The 19,043-nt window shown below is 36.7% G+C and overlaps 1 protein-coding gene across 11 annotated transcripts in view; it reads left to right on the forward strand.

Annotated features, from left to right (window-relative positions):
* Nucleotides 1–19,043, forward strand: part of KIAA0825 (KIAA0825 ortholog) — a 248,123-nt gene that overhangs the window by 136,406 nt on the left and 92,674 nt on the right. Inside the window, exon 23 of one of the 11 annotated variants that reach the window (XM_027708745.1) lies at nt 6,674–6,807. The exons of the other annotated variants lie outside the window; for them this stretch is intronic. Coding sequence (XP_027564546.1) covers nt 6,674–6,767 — 94 coding nt within the window. The 3' untranslated portion in view covers nt 6,768–6,807. Of the gene's footprint in view, nt 1–6,673; nt 6,808–19,043 lie in introns of those variants that run through there. 11 annotated transcript variants of the gene reach the window in all.

Here is a 19,043-nt window from a genome sequence, read left to right on the forward strand (position 1 = left end):
CAATATTAAAATGGAGCTACTTTTTTTCTAGTGTATATAATCCATACTCAGATGGTTTTTGGTTCCTATTTTGAGGAATCTAATATGTTCTTCCTGTCTGAGACAGAAGGATATGAATATGTGTTGATATTACACTTAAATAATGCTTTAAAAAGAAATTAGTAACTTTTGCAAATCTGTTCTGCTCAGGGAGATTTCAGCACAAAATTTAGGGCATGTTTACTCAAGTTGCAAGGTATCTTAAATTTGTTTGGGGGCATGACAAGGGTAGCTAGAAAGTGTTTCCTTAATGGTTTTTAATTAATGAAAATTATTTTAATATTTTATTGCTTTTTTACCTGTAAAATTTAACTACTTAATTTTTAGGCAGATATATTTACTGCAGAATTAACACTCGTTAAATTCAGAAACAGCAACTTCTTAAATTCAGAAAATTTTAGGTGGAAAAACTGAGTATTTTTCTAAAATATTTCCCACTTACAAAAACTGGAAAATTTTCATGTTGCAAACTAGACATTCCCTTCTTAATTCTGAACCCTCCTGATGATACCTAATATGGTCCTACGATTCATCTTTTAAACTGAATTGTTTCTCTACCTAGAAACCAGAGTAACAATTTCAAGAATGTGTCAGTTTGCATGTCAAAAATGTTTTAGTTTTTTTATACCATTTTCTGAATTTATCACTAGCAGTTAGTCTTAAACATTTACTTCTTCCTTCATTTCATATATAAAATATTTGTAGAGTCTATTTCTAATCTTCTTTCTTAATTTTGTTAAGTTTAATTATTTCCCCACACAAATAGTTCTTTCCAAAATTTTAATGCAATTGCACAAAAAAATCATGCTGGCAGAAATTTGCTATTCAGTTCTCCTCTCAGTGTCCTCTGTTACCTACTACCAGGCAGAACGTGAGACTTCACAGACTTTTCAGTCTGTACCCAGTAGTCTTATTTTTATGTTAAATGATGGAGACAATTCAGTACTAATTTTTTTTTCTTTGATGGTTCTCCTCCTGATTGCTATTTCTTCATTAAAAGTGAAGTAGTTTGTCCTTTTAACATTGTCATAGAAGGTCTTAGAATCAGACTGGTTCTTGAACTTCCCTTCATGTTGATGTCATCAATATGAGCCAAATGGAGCAGAGGATTGCCGTGATTTGTAGAGGGAACATTTTGTATGAACATTTCATCTGCTCTGTTCTCTTGAAACACATTTTATTTTTCTTTTGGTGTCTTTATAGAGTTTAGAGAGAAGTCATGTATATGCCTTCTCTGTCCTTCTCTCTATTTCACGCCTTTGTCATATCATCTACTGTTGCTTTTTTTTTTTAAATTTAATAAGTGCCCTAATTGTTGTCATCCTTCCTAATTCAAAAATGTCTCCATTCATTGCCCTGCTGCATGATATGGAAATTCTCATCTAGAAGTGACATTATGCAAGCCATTAATGATTAGCTCATGGATTTATTATTTTAACCACTCTACTTTACAGACCAACAGATTGTTTAAACCCATTGTGATCATTAACTAGAATTGCTGATCCAGTGTCTGCCATAGTGACCAGTATCTCCAACACAACTTGTCTTTACGTGACCCAATTTTTAGCATAGTTAATGTATGTCTGCACATATTTTCCTGCTGACTAGGACAATTCTAGCTGATCTTGTGACTACTCAAGCAACCTTTTGCAGTGAGACTCAGGTGAGCACTATCTTTAGGTGATGCTCCATGATCGTTTCTAGAATTGCATAAATTTCAACCATCTTGTGCTCAGGAGTTAAGGTTCAAGTTGAATGAGTGTGTGATTATTTTGACCTCCCATTTACGATGGAACCATTTCATTTCTACTATTTGCCTCCTGAGATGAGTTAAACAAATCCAAGGGCAGTACTTGAACTGTGTCAGAACCATAAGTTTATAAATTGGAGTGCCATAATATTTTAATTACTCCTTCTTTGACACATGCTAAAGCTTTCCCTGATCAGTTACTTCTGTGCAGGCAAAAATATTTTTTATCAATTCACAGTGATACTGGAGAGATATATTTCCTTTTTTCATGTTAAAGAGAAAATACTCTCAGTTGCATATGAAATAAAATAAATACAGTCTACTCTGGCAGAAAAAAAAGTGAAAATGCTTAGGGGACTCATTTACAGGGGAAATGCTCCCCTAACCTAGTTAATGACTGAGTTAGGTGAGAGGGGGTTATGAGAGCATTGTCCCAGAGCCAGCAAGTGTTAAGCAAATTAATTGGTTGGTGGTTAGGGGAAAGTAAAAGCATTTTAGGACTGGTTAAAAAGGGAATGAATTGTTGTCTACTACTCATTGCTGGCTCAACACTACTGTGTGAATCTAATCCACACATTCCTGTAATCCTCAAAGTAAAAGCGTTCGGGTAGATTTTTCAAATTAAAGATGTGGATGGGTAATGATATTATTTTATTTCAAGGTTATAAAATATAGAATGCTATCAGAAGCAGTAAAGAGTAACGTGGAAAACTTAATGTTCATCCATGTTCACAATTAATACCTTCAGATTATGTAAGAAACTTTTCCTTACAGGAAGAAAAGGGAAATATGAGGGATTTCTTTACTTTCTAGTTTTGCTTCTGGTTTTGTTCTTTTTTTTGCAAACATATATATATATGTAGTTTGAACTGCAAGAGTAAAAGTTAAGACATACTTTTCAATAATACCTTTTAATATTGTCTGTTAACATTCAACTAACTTATAAACTTGTCTTACCCAAGTTTTAGAAAATATCCTGCATGCTTACACAGACACATGCTGCTTTGTTGGATCTTGGAACTCACCTGTAGATCCTGAGATATTTCAATACCAAATGGGAGTTCTTTACCTCTAATACATGTATTAAAGTGAGAAGAGCAATTATTATTTAATTCACCTGTGTCTCAACTTTTAGTTACTGATCTGCTCATAAAGCAAAAATTGTTATTGTCTGGCTAAATCAGCATGTTGAAAATATTTCTGCAGTTTAGTGTAGCAACTCTTAGTTAGCAGATCTCTTATTTTTAACTGTCTGGGCCCTGTCTCTCTGTGTATGATTGTTAGTGACTGTGGTGAGTTGTTCCTGGCCAATGTCTGTATAGCTGGTGGCTTGCTCTGCCTTCAGTGGGATTGGGGAGAGAACTGGAAGAGCAAAGTGGGAAAACTCCTGGGTTCAGCTAAAGACATTTTAATAAATGAAGCAGCACAAGTAAGCAGAGCAAAACAAGGAATTCATTCAGTGCTTCCCATGCACAGACAGGTGTCCAGCCACTTCCTGGAAAACCAGGCACCACACACTTAATGGTTACAGGGCTAGGGAAATGCCATAGCCCCAAGCATCCCCCATTCCTCCTCCATTCCCTAGTTTTTATTGCTGAGCGCATTTATATGGCATGGAATATCCCCTTGGTCATTTTGGGTCAACTGTGCCCCCTCCCAGCTTTCTGCACACCTCCAGCCCATAAGGTGGTAGGGCAAAGTGAGACAAACTTGGTGCTGTGCAAACAGTACTCAGCAACAGGCAAAATGCTGGTGAGTTGTCAATACTGAGCTACAAATCCAGAGCACAGTACCATACATTACCCTTCTTGTTTATGTACTCTCCTTTGTACTGATATATAAGTTAAACTTGTGATCATTTATTTTTAAAGAAGTGTCTTGACAACTTGTACATGGTTATAAGATATTATTTTGCTGGGCTTTGAGATGTAACCTTCACATTCCTTCTGCAGTTCTACAGAACTTTCAGATGCACTGAATACTTTTCTATGAAGAATAATTACATTCTTCTCAACTATAATGAAGAGAAAAAAATGAGGCATTTTTGTAATGTGTGAAACGATTATCCAATTGCAGTAATTTGCTGTTCTGAAGAGCAGTGGCTGGGTTTTCTTCCTCTGCACTTAGGCAAGTTTCACGGAGCACTGGTGCCAGTCCAGGAAAATAAGTAGTGATTTGGTTGGAATGGTGTGGATCCTGCTACAGGAGAACTCTGAGGAAAATAGGAATAGACAGAGAAGAACTCGTGACTGGCAAAGCCAATGACAGTCAGGTACAAGTTCTTCAGAACAGAAAACTTAATAACTGAGAAGGGAATGATAACACATTTTGCCCTAAGTGCATCAGGTGAGAAATAATACCAAGTTAGAAAAACAATAGAAATTAAAACTAATATTTGTTCAAGTGGATAAGAAATGCCATGAAAAATGTCTAGGCTGAAAAGTAGAATATGATTTCCAATAGATATACCAGTGTAGCTCAAGAAGAGTTTTCCAGAAAGTGTTTACACAGTGAATTGAACTTAAAGAGTTTTAGGTTGAAATACTGTCTAGTCAAGTTTCAGTCATGCGTTCTTTTGATAGATATTCTGAAAGCAGCTTCTGAAAGCAAGTAGAAAACCTGGAGTTGTTTATATATTGGCTTTAAGGAAATTAGAAAAAAATTAATGTTTATTTTCTACTAAAACTGGGTAAAATATGTAACTATGCTTTCTAGTAAAATTTGCTGCAAAGTATACAAAAACTCTTACATCCCTTGGACTCCAGATTTTTTCTTAACATAGTCCAGACTGCATTCTCTGATGAACTGGTGGGCTGTTTGAAAGTGAAACAGTTTTTTAGGGAGGAAATAACTATTGTTGGCAGCGAGGTTTTGCTCTAAGATTAAGACAATCTTGTGTCTAGTGTCTCTGTTTTGAAATCCTTTTCACTGTATTGCATTTTGCAAATACATTTGTTAATATAGTTGTGGCATTTGTCCCCACATTAGAGCTAGGTGATAAAATTATATGTTTTACCATTGATTAAGTTTAGTAGAACTGAAATTAAGTCAAAAGCTCTTGTTTCGAATTCTGAATGATTGCAGGGCAAAATTTGCATGGCTCTTGTATATTCCAGTGAATACACAGACACCATCTGTTGAGAGTGGTAGCCATATGGTGAACTATTTATAGAAAATGTTTATATTCATTGTATTGTTGATTATCTAGATATCCAGAAAATGCTCTTTTAAAATCCAGTATATCAACACATGGAAAAATTTATTATGTGGTTTTGAAATTGAAAAGAGTGCCAGCAAACTGCGTGTGTTTGTTGTCTGAAAGACTTTCTGTACAACTTTACAAAAGCCTCAATCTGAGAAATGAGTGAAAAAACCCTCAGGGTATAAATTGGTAGGAAGTTCTCTAACAATTTTTTTTGGTAGAAGAAAGAAATGGTGGAAGAGCAGTTCTTGACATGATGCCAAGAAGAGAGCTTATCTGCATGGCAGAGGATGTCAGTATTAAGTCTAGTGTACTTTTGGATGTGTTAGTTGTTCTTCTAAACTACAGGTTCTCCTAGACCTTTTGTATCCAAATTGCTGGATATTGGAAATTCATATTGTTGTTGCGACTACAAGTCAACTATTAATGATGGGTTGATGAAGAACTAGGATGCCATTAATACTACAGTAATCACCACCTGCTTGGTGAGATTATAATCGATCCCTTATAATGCATATGAGAACAGGCTTTCTAGAATGCATGGGAGACTATGAAAGGCAGTATCTCCTTGTTTCTGTATCAAAAGAAGCAGGTGAAAGGTATTAATCCATTATTTCACATCTCTTGGTTGATCACAAAGTCAGGTATAGACCCTAGTACCAAAAAAAAAGCTGCTGAGATTTTGAGGAAAATCTGACTTTGACCTTTCTGGATAAGCAGTGATCCTTTTCCATAAACGAGTTGGTCAATAACAAGGTATATGTCACATCTGTCACCATAAGGATTATCATTTGTCTGCTTATCCTCTTCTGATGTAGCTAATGAAACTGTACTCTAACCTGAAAGAATCTATCAGAAGTAGGCTTAGTTCCCTGCCTGGCACTTTTAAAGCATTGGTGGCAGAATGTAGGTCGGTAAGCAAAAAGGAACAGTATTACATACTGTTTGACTGCCACACAAGCCACTGTTATGTATACAGTTATAGCATGAATTTCACAAGTAAGTGAGGCTAAAGGTGAGGCTTCCCATATGCAGTACACTTGAGGCTTTTCTGATTGTTAGCAGTCTCTCTTTCCTGCAGAGATGTTGATGAATCCTATGAATAAAACAATATACTCCAATGACTATCTCCAACAAAAACTGCCAAAAATGAAAGGATTGCCATATCCCAATTAACCTTAGTTAATATTAATATTAGTTAATAAGCTCATATTAACTTTAATACTTTGAAGTCCTTTATTATGAGGCTTTTGCCAGCTTAGGATATGGAAGTATACATTTACCAGCTCTCTTTTAATTAAAAATATAAAATTCCTTAAATAAGGTTTCATGCTAATTTGATACTTTTTTCATTGGTCAAACCTGGCCCCTAGAAAAAGTGAAAATAAAACCAAAAAAAGGAAGGAAGTATTGGTAATACATCTTTTGCATTCAGAAGTGTATTCATCACAGTTTATTGGCTAGAGCATAGGCCTGTGATCTAAACCTCTTTCTTCTAATCGTGTCTCACAGTAATTTAGCTCCCATTTAAAATTAGGTCACATTTGTCCACATTTGTATGTGCTTTGATATGCTTTTGTCTTGGTTTAGGAGTGGTATGGCCCAGTTTAGTGCTCCCACTGAGGCTCTCCACACGGTATGCCACTCGCTCGTTTCCCCTCTCCCTTTCTCTCCTCCTGCAGTCGGATGGAGAAGAGAATTGGGAGCAGAAAAGGTCAAGATTACGGTTTGAGAGAAGAACAATTTACTGGAAACAGCAATGAAATAAGAAAATGAACAGTAACAGCAACAGTACTAATGACAAAGAGTACAAGAAAGAGGCTAACAATTCACAAGAAAAGCCCCTGAAAATAGACAATAGCTAACCACTCCCTCCACCATGCTATGCCAATCTCGAAAAGAGCCCTTCCCCATCCATGAAAAATGATGTTATGTCATATAGAATAATCTCTGTGTTTTAGCCATGCTCCCTCCTGGCTATTCAAAAATTACCCTGTCCTGGCTGGAACCAGGACATAATTCACTCCTTATTCTATACCATCTGCAACATGCCCAAATCCTATATCTTCCAAGTATATACATATGTAGATATGGGCTATCCCTCCAAGATGTCTGTTGAGTTCATTCAGTCCATGACTGTGGGTTCTATCTGTCCTAGATATCTTCCAGGGCAGGAGGGCTGGAGTGCTGTTGGGTGGTTACAAGCTGCGTTAGGAGCTTACAACTGTTGAATCTGGAGCAGTCCATCCTCACTGTCCATGGCAGTTATGGCATACAGTGGCAGTGTCATTCAGCAACCAATATTATACAATTCAACATTACAAACTCTTCTGACCCAAAAATCAAACTCTCTTGAGGTAGACATCGTGTTTCCCTGTCGTTCTGCATTACCCACCAACTACACCCGGTCCTTGAGCAAAAACAATCCAATGGATGAGTTTGCCTTTGCTTGAGGCAGGATTAATCCAAACTGTCTTCTCTAACAGGTTCCTCATATGCACCATGGGGACTTTATATGTGGAAGTTTTAAATGGGCAGGGCCAGCTCGACTGGTAGAGCCTCCAGTACTACCTAAGCAGGTGACCTTCACTAAATGTAGGTTCCAATGTTTGAAGGTCCCACCACCCTTTGCTTTCAAAGTGGTTTTTAACAGTCCATTGTACCTTTTGATTTTCCTGGAGGCTGGTGCATGGTAAGGAATATGATATACCCACTCAATCCTGTCATTCTTTGGCCCTCAGCAGTGCCACTGCAGAAGGGTCTCTGAGAGACCAGGCAAGGTATTCAGCTGTCTAATTTCTTCTGTCTCCACAGCAGCTATTCCAAAAGCCCAAAGATGCCCTTTTAGGTCCTTGCAATACTCTCCTCTCAGGTAATCTGTGCCAAGGATACACAGGGCTTCTGGGCCTGTCACAATGGGGTGATTTTGTGATTTGTTCATGGTCAGGCTCACTTTAGCTTCCACTGCAATCAGCTGTTGGGATACCCCTCTCACCCCAGAAATAGAATTGGATTTAGCCCCCTACATGTCTTGATGGCATCAGGGGACATGCTATCAACTAAAGCCTTATACTCTTGTGGGTCTGAAGTGCCAGGCTATTGTATCCACACAGTCCAGTAGATCCAATTTGCCCCTTTGCTGCTGGAGGCAGGGCTTGTCTAGTTCTGGTCATGGTACACGTTGCTCACTTCCTGTAAATATGAACTGGAGGTCCTTTCAAGAGGATCCTCCTATTCTGTGTGAGGACTTGGCCACTTGAAACTGCAGCAGCATTTATCCTTGAAGAATTTCCTGTGGGTAGATGTTCTTCCTCTTAATTATATACCCATTTTGCTAGGGCAGAGGTGGGTTTTCCATCCCACTTCCTTGTGTCCTCTCCCTGGACACATAGGAAAAAATACGTTACCCTCTGTCTCAAACAGAGTGGCACTTGCTCCCAGTAGCAGAGACTGGTCCATAGTGGCAGGGCATGGGACATTTCCTCTCTAACTCACTGGAGTCTTTTGAGTCTTTCTGTAGTCTTGGGTGGACTTTCTTCAACTGGGATGCAGATTGGTAGGGAGTAAAAAAGATGATCTTCATGTTGTCAGTCACGTAGTTATCTGAAGCACTGTTTGTTCTCCTTTCATTGACATCAGTGCCAATGAGTTGGCATCCAGTGATGGCATGCTCCATACAAATTTCTGCCACATGGATTTTGTACACTGGACTTCATCTGGATCTACAGAGACTGCTCGTTATTTGAATCCTATGGATTACCTCCAGCACAGCTAATTCTCTCAGGTACTGGATACCTTTCTCCATGGCATTCCACCTGCTTGGGCACACTACTACATCATCTTTGAGAGAATACTTTTCCCTAACGCTTGACAGGAGTCACCTCCAGAGGCTGAGAGTTTCTGTCCTCTTCCCAATCCCCTTGTCAGTGCCCACATCCTGGGACAGAGATCCCAGTTGTTTGGCTTCACTGCCATCTAGTTTCATATTGGAGGCCACACTGTCCCAGCACTGGAGCAACCCAGGCCACCAGGGGCTTTCCTGACTGGCAGCTGAAATCTTTTTGCATATCTCGCAGCTCCCCTAGGGATAGAGATTGGGTGGTTATCTCTGGCCCTTCCTCTTCCTCCTGTTACTTCTTCTTCATCCCTCACTAAGTGAACTGATTTGGTCTTGGATTTCTTCTTCTGTACAGGGGTGACTGCTACTGAGCACAGGTTGTTCCTCTGGTTCAGCTGCAGTTTGAGTGGCCACCTTGCCTGTTGGTTTGCTTTCCTCCTCCTCTCACTGAGGGTGCTGTTCAGTAACAAGCAGTGTCTGGTAAATAGCAGCCAGAGCCCAGCACACTGCAGTATGTTGCTCCTCTCTGGAGCATTCTCCTTGCAAATATTCTGTCACCTCAACAGAGTCCTGTGGGACTTGTTCAGGGGTGAACTTCCAAACCATTGGAGCAGAGAATTTCCCCAAAACCTCACCCATTTTGTCCTAGATTCCATTCCACTCATGACTATCCACCCTCAGTGTAAATCTCTGAATGACCTTCTTAGAAATCTCTTTCTTTAAATGTATGTAGACTACACTGAGGAGACCTGGGAGAGTTAGCAACAAGAGTTTGCTTTTCTTAGCATGCAAAGGAAATTCAAAATTCTCAAAAGCTGTTAAGGCGTGGTGGAGGAAGAGGGAATGAAAAGCTGGGGAAAATCATCCTCCACCTCAGACTGGGTATGATTATTAATGGACTTCCAGAGATAGCACCCAGAGCCAGGACAGGAGAAACAACACTGAACACACATCACAAAAGGCCCCCCTTGCCCTTGATGTTATCATGTCATAAGCAAACTGCTTTCACATAGTACAGCAACAAAAGGATTCTGATCCCTCTCCCAGCTTTTAAAAATAGCATCATGAGAAGCATATATTGCATATACCTGAAGATATACAGTGTTAGGTACCACACCCACGTTAACCGACCAAGCAACATTGTGACTGCTGGCTCCATACCTGATACAAAAAATGCTTAGACAAAAATTGTTTTCAACTCTCTCTGGTCAGATCTTTTGTTGTCGCAAGCACTTGTGCCTCATGCTAGGTGCCATATAAGGCAATCATGGTTTAGGAATGGTACTCCCCAGTGTAGGAGTCCCTCTTAGACTCTCCAAAGCAAGTCCTCTGGGTGCTCTCTCCTCCCCTCTCCCTGTGGTGGGGTGGAGAGATTTGGAGGCATGAAAGGTAAAGATCTCAGGTATAGATAAGAACAATTTACTGGAAACAGTAGTGAGATAAGAAAACAAACAGTAAGAGCAGCAATACTAATGAGAGAGGGTACAAGAAAGAGGCAAACAATTCCTGTGGAAACCCCCGACAATAGAAAATCCCAACTGCTCCCTCCACTATGTTATGCCAGAATAGAGCCCTTCCCCCTGTCCATGGAAAATGACTGTGGGGTGGTATAGAATAACCCCCATGTTTCAGCCATGCCCCCTCCTGGGTATCCAAAAATTAACTCTGTCCTGGCCAGAACCAGGACAGCTGTGATGGGAATACTGCTAAGTATATGCCATGTGTTGTGTTAGTAATACATGCATGTATTTATTGTTAGCATTCAAATTTTATTGGTTTCTTTAGAAGTTTGTATCTTTTCTTCGTAACTAGATATTTTTGTATACTGCAAGCACAAATCATTATTTGGAAATATGGCACTTTGACATTTTATGTTACTATCTAATTAACCTTGTGATTGGCATTCTGTTACTTGACTGACTTTCCTTAAAACCAGGTATTTCCTTTCATCTGCCCTCTTTTCACCTCTGTCTTACATCCTGTTCTAAGGATTTTAAAGTGGAGATAGTCTTGTTTGTTTTCTTATCTGTTCTTTTCTTTTTCCTCTTTCAGAGCCTTTATGATCCAAGTTTTCATTTTTAATAGGTATATATATATGTGTGTGTGTGTAATTGTTAAATGTGTAAATGTGTATTGATGCATTGAAAGTACTGACTACCCTAACTGTACACACTGGCTTAGCTACTCATCTCATCTATAGCCTTTCTTGCTACACCTGCAAAGGAAGGTGCTACAGGACACAAGGCAAAAAGCTAAAAGTCTATTTTGTCCATCTACATGTTGTTTCTTCCTTCTGCTTCTTTTAGATAAGGGATTTTTCAGCAAAGTGCTGAAGTAATGTACAGTAATTCAATTTCCGTACAGGGATCTGAATTTCTTTGCGAGCAGTAATGAGGTGAGATGTGCTAAGCCCCTGTAAGGTAAAGGGGAAGTATTAATATTAAAGTTAAACAGATGGAAAATCTGGTCATGCGAGTCACATTTCAGGTTTCTTCTGCACTGTAAAATTAGTCTGTAGCAAAGCAAAGAGCAGAACCTAGTTCTTTTGACTAAATTTAAGATACAAAGCTACCATGTAGTAGCTGATCTGTGGTAGCTGTTGATGTGCGCTGTCCGAAGTGGCAACAAAGGGTTAGTGACACTTAATTGAGTAGATAATTTGAATTACCTTGCATTCTTCTTAGGAGTTTGTGGTCCCATTGGTTTTCTTCTGAATGAGATGGGGAAGAACTGACTTTGAAACATTTACTGTTACTACAACAAAACAAGTATTAAGGACGAGTGGTTGCTACAGACCATCCAGACCTCCCAGACCTTCATAGCTGTAACTGTTGTCTCTCAGAACTATATCTTTCCCAAAGTTATTGGATTCTCACATGGCTTTCCTGGATGAACTTCCTCTGTCCTGCCAGGCTCACCCTGATTCAACTGCTGATTGCTTCAGAAAGGATAACTCCCAAATACCTTTTTGCTTCTTCCCCAAGTCCGGTTGTTAGGGTGAAACTGATCCTCAAAGTCCTAAAATCATGATGCAGATACAGCAGATTTGGTCAGTTTTGCATTAGTTCTTTAAAGGTATGAAGTGAGTAGTAAGTTTAAAATTTGCCTGGACACTGTGATTTGGAGGTTTCTGATGCTGACTGGTAATTTGACCTAGGAAAACTGTTTGATTGTTGGTTGTTTTTTTTTTCTCTGTAAACTTTTTTCTAGAGTCTATCAACAAAACTTAGTCTTTGTGAAGAGCAGGAAACCATTATGCATCCTGCCTCATGTAGCAAAAAGGAAATTCAGAATTGTCATTCTAACAGTTGACACTGTAAAATGTCATTGAAGAAAGCTTTTTTATGTTAGTCTTTAGATTGACAGGTTATGACAAAACTGCATTCATGTTGCTTGAATACATCTTTTGTCTAGTTTTACATGCTTTTTGACTTGTCTAGAAAATGACATATTGAGGTTTTCACAAGCCTTAACCAGGTGTGATTTTCTTTATGGAAGATACTTTGGTAGGACTACAGCTGAAGGCAAATAAACCAGTGAAGCTTAGAAAGGCCACAGCCCTTCTTCAGATGGTATCTGTGAATTGAAAGACTCATTAATCAACAGCCAAGTCACAGGTGTGATGGCTTCCTGCAAACTGCCAACAGACTGTGAAAGTCATATCCAACATGCCAAACTGTTAAAAAAGGCACATCTATAAACATTCTCAAACTTTTGTGTTTCCATTTTAGTTGAAAAACACAACCCTTGCATGTTTTCATTTTTGACTTCCTTCTTTTAGAAGAAAAGTATTTGTTTGTTTTCCAAGGAATACTATTCAGTTTAGGAAACAAAAGAAAAAGCAGATACTGTTTTCACCTTTTGTTCATTTTAATATGTTAACAGATTCACATGGACACAGTTTCAATTGCAATTATCAAAGTAAATAGTTTTAATATTATAAATTTTTGTGCACAGAAAATGTGCACAGAAGCTTTGACAGAAAAAAATTATTGCAAGGGTTTTCTGCATGTAAATGGCTGGCTATTTTCTTCATGATTTTCCAGTACTTTCCCTTAGTACAAAAATTACCTGGATCAAAGATTCAGTTATGTTGTCGGTGCTACAATTTAGACAGTCATAAAATGTTTAAAGTGAAATGACTTAGAAGATTTTATTATTTAATCAACCTGCACTGAATTTTTCACCTGCACTGATGGGAAAAACCCATATAAGAAGCCAAATGAAATCTCTGTACAATTTTTCCACATAATTCTTCCTTAAACTCTGTGGATCCCCTGGAATGAAGGAGAGTCTAATCAGGGGTCTTATACCTCTCACTAATTTTTTTCCCCCAGATTATCCTTAAATTGATGTACTTCCTGTAGATCAAAATTAATTTTGTTCTGTCAAAGAGCAATGAGTATGAATTTGGTAGAATTTTTGTATTTGCTAATTCCTTGGTCTCCCTAATTGTCATATTTTTCCAAATATGGATGGTCAATATAATAAAAATTCTTCTTTAAAATCTTAAGCAGATGAGAATAATCTCCCACCTTCATCTGGGGTGAAGAATTTCTTAATAGCCATAGTCTGATCTTATGTTTCCCTCTTTAGAACATCTGTATCAGGTTTCATCTGCATATCTAGAAATTAATTTTAATTTGCAATCCATATTTTCACTGTTTTCTGCCTGTATTGCCAGTTGCAAAGTTACTTTACTCTTATTCAATTTAAGTCAATCAAACTGTATGTAATTACAATGCGTGCTGGCTCAGCAGCACTGTAATGCACGCAAAAGAGAAGGAAACAATGGTGCTGCATTATTGCAGTAATAAGGTCTTATAGTAGTCATATATGAAAAGTGATATCTGATTTGTCTTTGCAAGGCTCTGTAAGCAGATATTTGAATATACCTGTCTTTAAGATATATTTATAACATTTTATCTGTTTACTCAGTGTAGTGCTACTGCTTGTTATTGGAAGGTTTTTTGAGGCATATACAGCTGTCATGTTGTGTCACCGATCTTAGAAAGAACTGTTTTATTTTCACTTTAACAACAGTTATTTGTATTTTTAATAGATTTCACTATTGGGATGAGGGAGAATTTTATTTTTTGTTTCAAGTTTGACCATAGATTAATGCCTATATTTTTTCTTGTTCAGTTTCTGTTGTTGCTTTAACTCGGTAATTAAACACCTCTGCAAAAAGACCCACCTTCTAGAATAATATATAAATGATCCCTTTAATTGTACTAGTAAAGACTGTGATAGCTGAATTTAAATACCACCAAAGTCTTCCCACAAAAGTGTGAATGAAATTATCAATAAAGTAAGTATAATGATTTCACTTGGGATAATTACATGGGTAATTTAACACCACATTGGGATAAAATCTGGTATACAGTTAAACCTCTGTAAATGATATGTAGAAAATAAAAGGTTTTCTTAGTAAAAATGTGAAGCAGTAACTCTTTAAAAGTAACTTTATCTTTCATTTTTCTCTTATTTTCAGCATTGCATTATTTATTGTTTCATATGTGAAATAGGAGTCACTGTCAGATCATGCTATAGAAATAGCTAGTGGACTTACTAGTCTCAAAAAGAATACATAGACAATTGGGTGTTCTCTTATATAGTTCAGTGGAAAAATGGTTGTTGAATAAGAAATTTTGATACCATAGTTTCAGAATTTTAGCAATAAAAATTAATGGTGTTTGAATTGTAAATACATGAATTTGGAGAAGAAATATGTAACAGTGACCTTATAGGCATTCTGTATCAAAAGAAGTAAGCCACAATTTCAAATGTGAGCTGACTTTCCATTAATATGCTTTTATGGTATTGCAGATCTATGGTACCTTGTTGACTCTTTGCATGCTGCCAATCAGATGCTGTGTTTGCCTTATGTACAGAAATCAGTCTAATCTGGGAGATGTTCCTTGATTTTCTTCTTATTCTTTTTTCCTTTTTTTGTGGGGAAAGTGATTCTTCTCTGGCATATCTGCGCTGCACTGATGCAATTGCAATCCATAGAGAGAAATGTAGTTCTCCAGTAGGCCAGGCACAGGTTATTTGTTACGTTTGTTAGGTCCTAATAAGCACCTTAAACTCATCCAGAGATGAATGGGCTTTGAAAATGATTGGAAAATATCTGATAAGCGTATTCTCTTTTCATTAAGTGAATTGAAGCTTGCTGCAAGTGTCATTTTTTGTTGTTTTATATTATAGACACAAGTTCCACAAGCTGAAATGTGTATGCCACCTCTTTCCACAACTCCCGAATGTGGTCTCAGAGAAACAAGCAGAAGCTCTCTGTTCAGAATAAATCATATAGATAACTCAGGCTAAGGCCAGACTCATTTTTTTAGATCCAGCCCCAACTCTCCTCAAGATTAGTTGAAGCATCAACCTATATTAAGCAAAGACAAGCAAAATACATGTGATCATATGCGTTTCAAATATAAACAGCCAGTGCCAACAGCAAACATCTCTGTCCTCTTTCCAATAACCTCCTAAAAAATTCCATGTGTGCCTTGAAAAGTAGCAATGACAGAATGGCATTTTATGGGATTCCAAACATGAGACCTTTCCAGGAAAAGAAGTAATTACAATTGCTATCAGATGATGAAATATTAAACATACTCTCAAAATTGAATGTGTTAGTCTTATAGAAAACAGTTCTATTACTTTTGCCAAACAACCTAACAAATGTCTCAAGGAGTAAAACATGAGTTGCAGATAGAGCAGCAATTCTCTGAACACTTCTCTATGTGTTTGAAAGAGATCATTGATCTCTGTCCAGATTAAACTTCAACACCAAACTGTCATAGATCAGGGGGACCTATGCATTCAAATATTATGAGGTTGGGTTCCCAGATCATTCTCCACCATCATGCCCAAACCAGAATGTTTTGATGCTAACTGCTCTGAGTTATAGTTCAGTCTATAACTTTCTGAGCAAGAAAGATTTGGTGATGCTCATCTGGCAAAGAGTACTCCTTTGCTCTATTACTTTTCCACCAGGAAAGGTAGTGAGCCTAGAGCAAGGTTTGTGTGATGAGGCTTTCATAGTGTCTTCACTATTGGTAAACATTTTTGGTAGAAAGTTAACAGTCTGAAGTTAAAGACCATGTTTTAGTTTCCTTTACAGCAAATTAAAGCTGTAAAAGTATGCTCACATACTTTTAGAAGTCAGTTTGTTGTTTACTTACTAGTATTTAGATCAGTGAGGATTGAGTTTCCTTTGCAGAAACTATGCATCTTATACCATGATATTTTAATTCTTCTACTAATTTATGACATTTCCTAATGTGTTTTCTTAACTTTATTAAATTTTGTTTTCTTGTTTTAATCTATCTGTGCTATCACATGCTGAATTTTCCTACATGGAAATTAACATTTTTATCCCATCCTAAAACATAATCCTGAATCTGCTTATTCATGTCCTTATTCTAATGACTTGTCTCTGTGAATTCAGTACAATAACATGAATTCAACATGTTAGACTAGATTGAATATTTGCAGTTCTGGGGTGTAAGGAGAAGCCTACTTGGAAATAGCAATGTTTCATTGGCCATCTATTTGTCATATGTTTGGTTACATATCTGTGGTCTGCAAACAATGATGTGCTTGCCCCACAGTACAGTGTTTGTATCTTGTCCATGTAAGTACATTCAAAATAACATGTCATTGAAATTTTAATTAAAATTTGAATGGTGGCTGTTATGGAGGCCTTCTAGGTATTCTGAGGATGCAGAAATCTTTTGTTCTGTAAAATAAGACAATAGTGAACTATACCATTAAATTGTCCATTAAATCTATTCTATGCCAAGAGTTGTTTTGAGAGATTTTTTTTCAACTTGTTTCAGTTATGATTTCTTAGAAATATTCCTTGAAGGTCAGTAACATGTGCTAAGTATCTGTCCATATGAGGACAAACCAATGTCCAAACAATATACTGTATTATGCATTTCAAAGCAATAAAATGTTTAAGTGAATATTTACCGTGATGGAGCAAAGTAGAATTTAAAGAAGAGAAGCCTTATATCTCAAGTAATATGCAGTTAATCTTTGGTTATTGTATCATCTATTGTTTTGGAATGATAATTGTTAGAACAAGTGAAAAATAGTATAAACAACATACTAGTTCCTCCTGCTGGGCTAACAAATGGCAAAGTCATGGTTTCACGAAGTTGATGTCAAATATTCCTGCAGTTAATGTAATAAAGAAATGAGAATGAGTTTTTCCTACTGCGATGAAATAGCTTTAGGAAGAAGGATGAAGAAAGAAAGATAATTTTTCTATTTCTTGTAATACTTTTTTCATAGTTTATTGAAATGATAAATAATAACACTGAAAGATATAGAACAAGCTTTGGTATAACTGATTTAATTTTAAAAGAGCTGGGTTATTACAGGGAGTGCACACCTTGTGAACCGAGTGTTTTTTTCTTCAATGACATTTTCTCAGCATCTGATAATGACACAAAAATAATACTTTTAAGTCTTCCGAAACAGACATGTCAGGTTCTCAGTAGCATCTTATAACTGTGAAAACTAAGGGGTGTACTTTAACTCTCCTCAGTTACGCATCTACATCAGGGCCTTCGCATGCTTATTCTTCTCCATAGTTTTAAATGCATGGGAGAATTTGATCAGTGTCCTTTTTATATTCAAAATTAGCTTCTGTCTCAAAAGTGTCTTATTGTCAAGATGTCACTACATTTCAACATCTGTGACCTTTTGCTCCATATGGATTCATGGTAGACCTTGTTGTATTTTTGCAAACTAGATTGCTTTTGTCCCTCTACTAGGGGGTATCAAAGCCTTTTGGACTAAAATTTTACATACTGGTATGTTTGCAAATAAATAAATAAATAGAGTAAAATTAATATACTAAAAGTACTGAAGAGCAACTGGAAAACACCAAACAAACAAACCTAAAGTTTATGTATAATAAGGACCGCCAGATGTCGCAAAGGCATCATTGATGAAGTGGTTTTTTATCCAAAATGTGGCACTTATATGAGGAACAGAAGTATTGTGTTGGAGAGTTGCAGAGGCCATAACAGGTCAGTGAAATGTCCTTCAATCATTTGATTTTTACATTTAAGAATAGGCCAAGATGAAAAGATAGACACATATCTGACGTTGACATTGCTACCATTTAGATAACCAATGCAATTGCCTTAGTCGATGGGCTCAGTCAGATCTTTATTACTTTCAAACCCATGACAGAATTAATTTTGGTGGTTTTTTTTCTTGTAAAAAATTAAGGTTCTGAATGTCACCGGATCACAAACTTATAAGTATCAAATTATTATAATAGATATAGTTTTATTTTCTGCTTATTCTTCTAAAATGTCAAATACCATTAAAAATTTTACCAAGAATAACAAGTAGAATTGAAAGAATTTGAACTGGGTTGAACAGCATGCATGATTGGGAGTAAAACAAGTTGAACTTGGAAACAAGGATTTTATGATTGATTTTTTATTGAGACAGAATGAGAATGATAGTGGATAAAGCTATTCTCCTTATTGAGAGAAAATATAGCATTTTTTAACATGTCTTCAGTATGAATGGAAGCCCTGTCAAAAAAAATGAGTAACACATAATGTCTTTTAAAAGGTAAATTAACATAAGTATATCACTTAGTTTATGGATCAAATTTTACACTTGTCAGTTTTATTCATAATGTCATAAAGTTTATATTTAAAGGATAGTGTTATTACCTTTGTTATGCCCTGGAAAAGCCTAATGTTAACTGAGTTCATTGTAAAATTTAAGTTATTTTCATCAGAAGAAATGCCAGTGCAGAAAATTAGGTCCAAAATATGTATTCATGTGCAGATCTTAGTAGAATCCCTAGTAATTTTAAGTACTTGAAATACATTATTCAACAAGTAAGCTGCTGTATGCTTGTGTTTAATGGGCTCTGCCTGAGTGTACAGAAACTGTCAAGAGAAAATATAGAACATGCATCATTCTAATTTAATTATGATTATTCTTAAAAAATAAAATAAATGTGTGTCCATGAGATGTTGTGTTGTATGTGGGAATGTGCCACCTTTATTACTAAGATTGAATTTGATTTTTTTTGTATGATTTTTACTGATTTCTCTTTTGCTTGGGCATATGTGCTACACCACATAAACATAACATGTAAGTATAAAAATTGTGTTGATTCAAATGTTGAAGTTGTTCAAAATGTCAATTTAATTTATACTGAG

The sequence above is a fragment of the Neopelma chrysocephalum genome, unplaced genomic scaffold (genome assembly GCF_003984885.1).
Source record: "Neopelma chrysocephalum unplaced genomic scaffold, ASM398488v2 Primary Assembly neopelma1_96523, whole genome shotgun sequence".
NCBI classification, from domain to species: domain Eukaryota; kingdom Metazoa; phylum Chordata; class Aves; order Passeriformes; family Pipridae; genus Neopelma; species Neopelma chrysocephalum.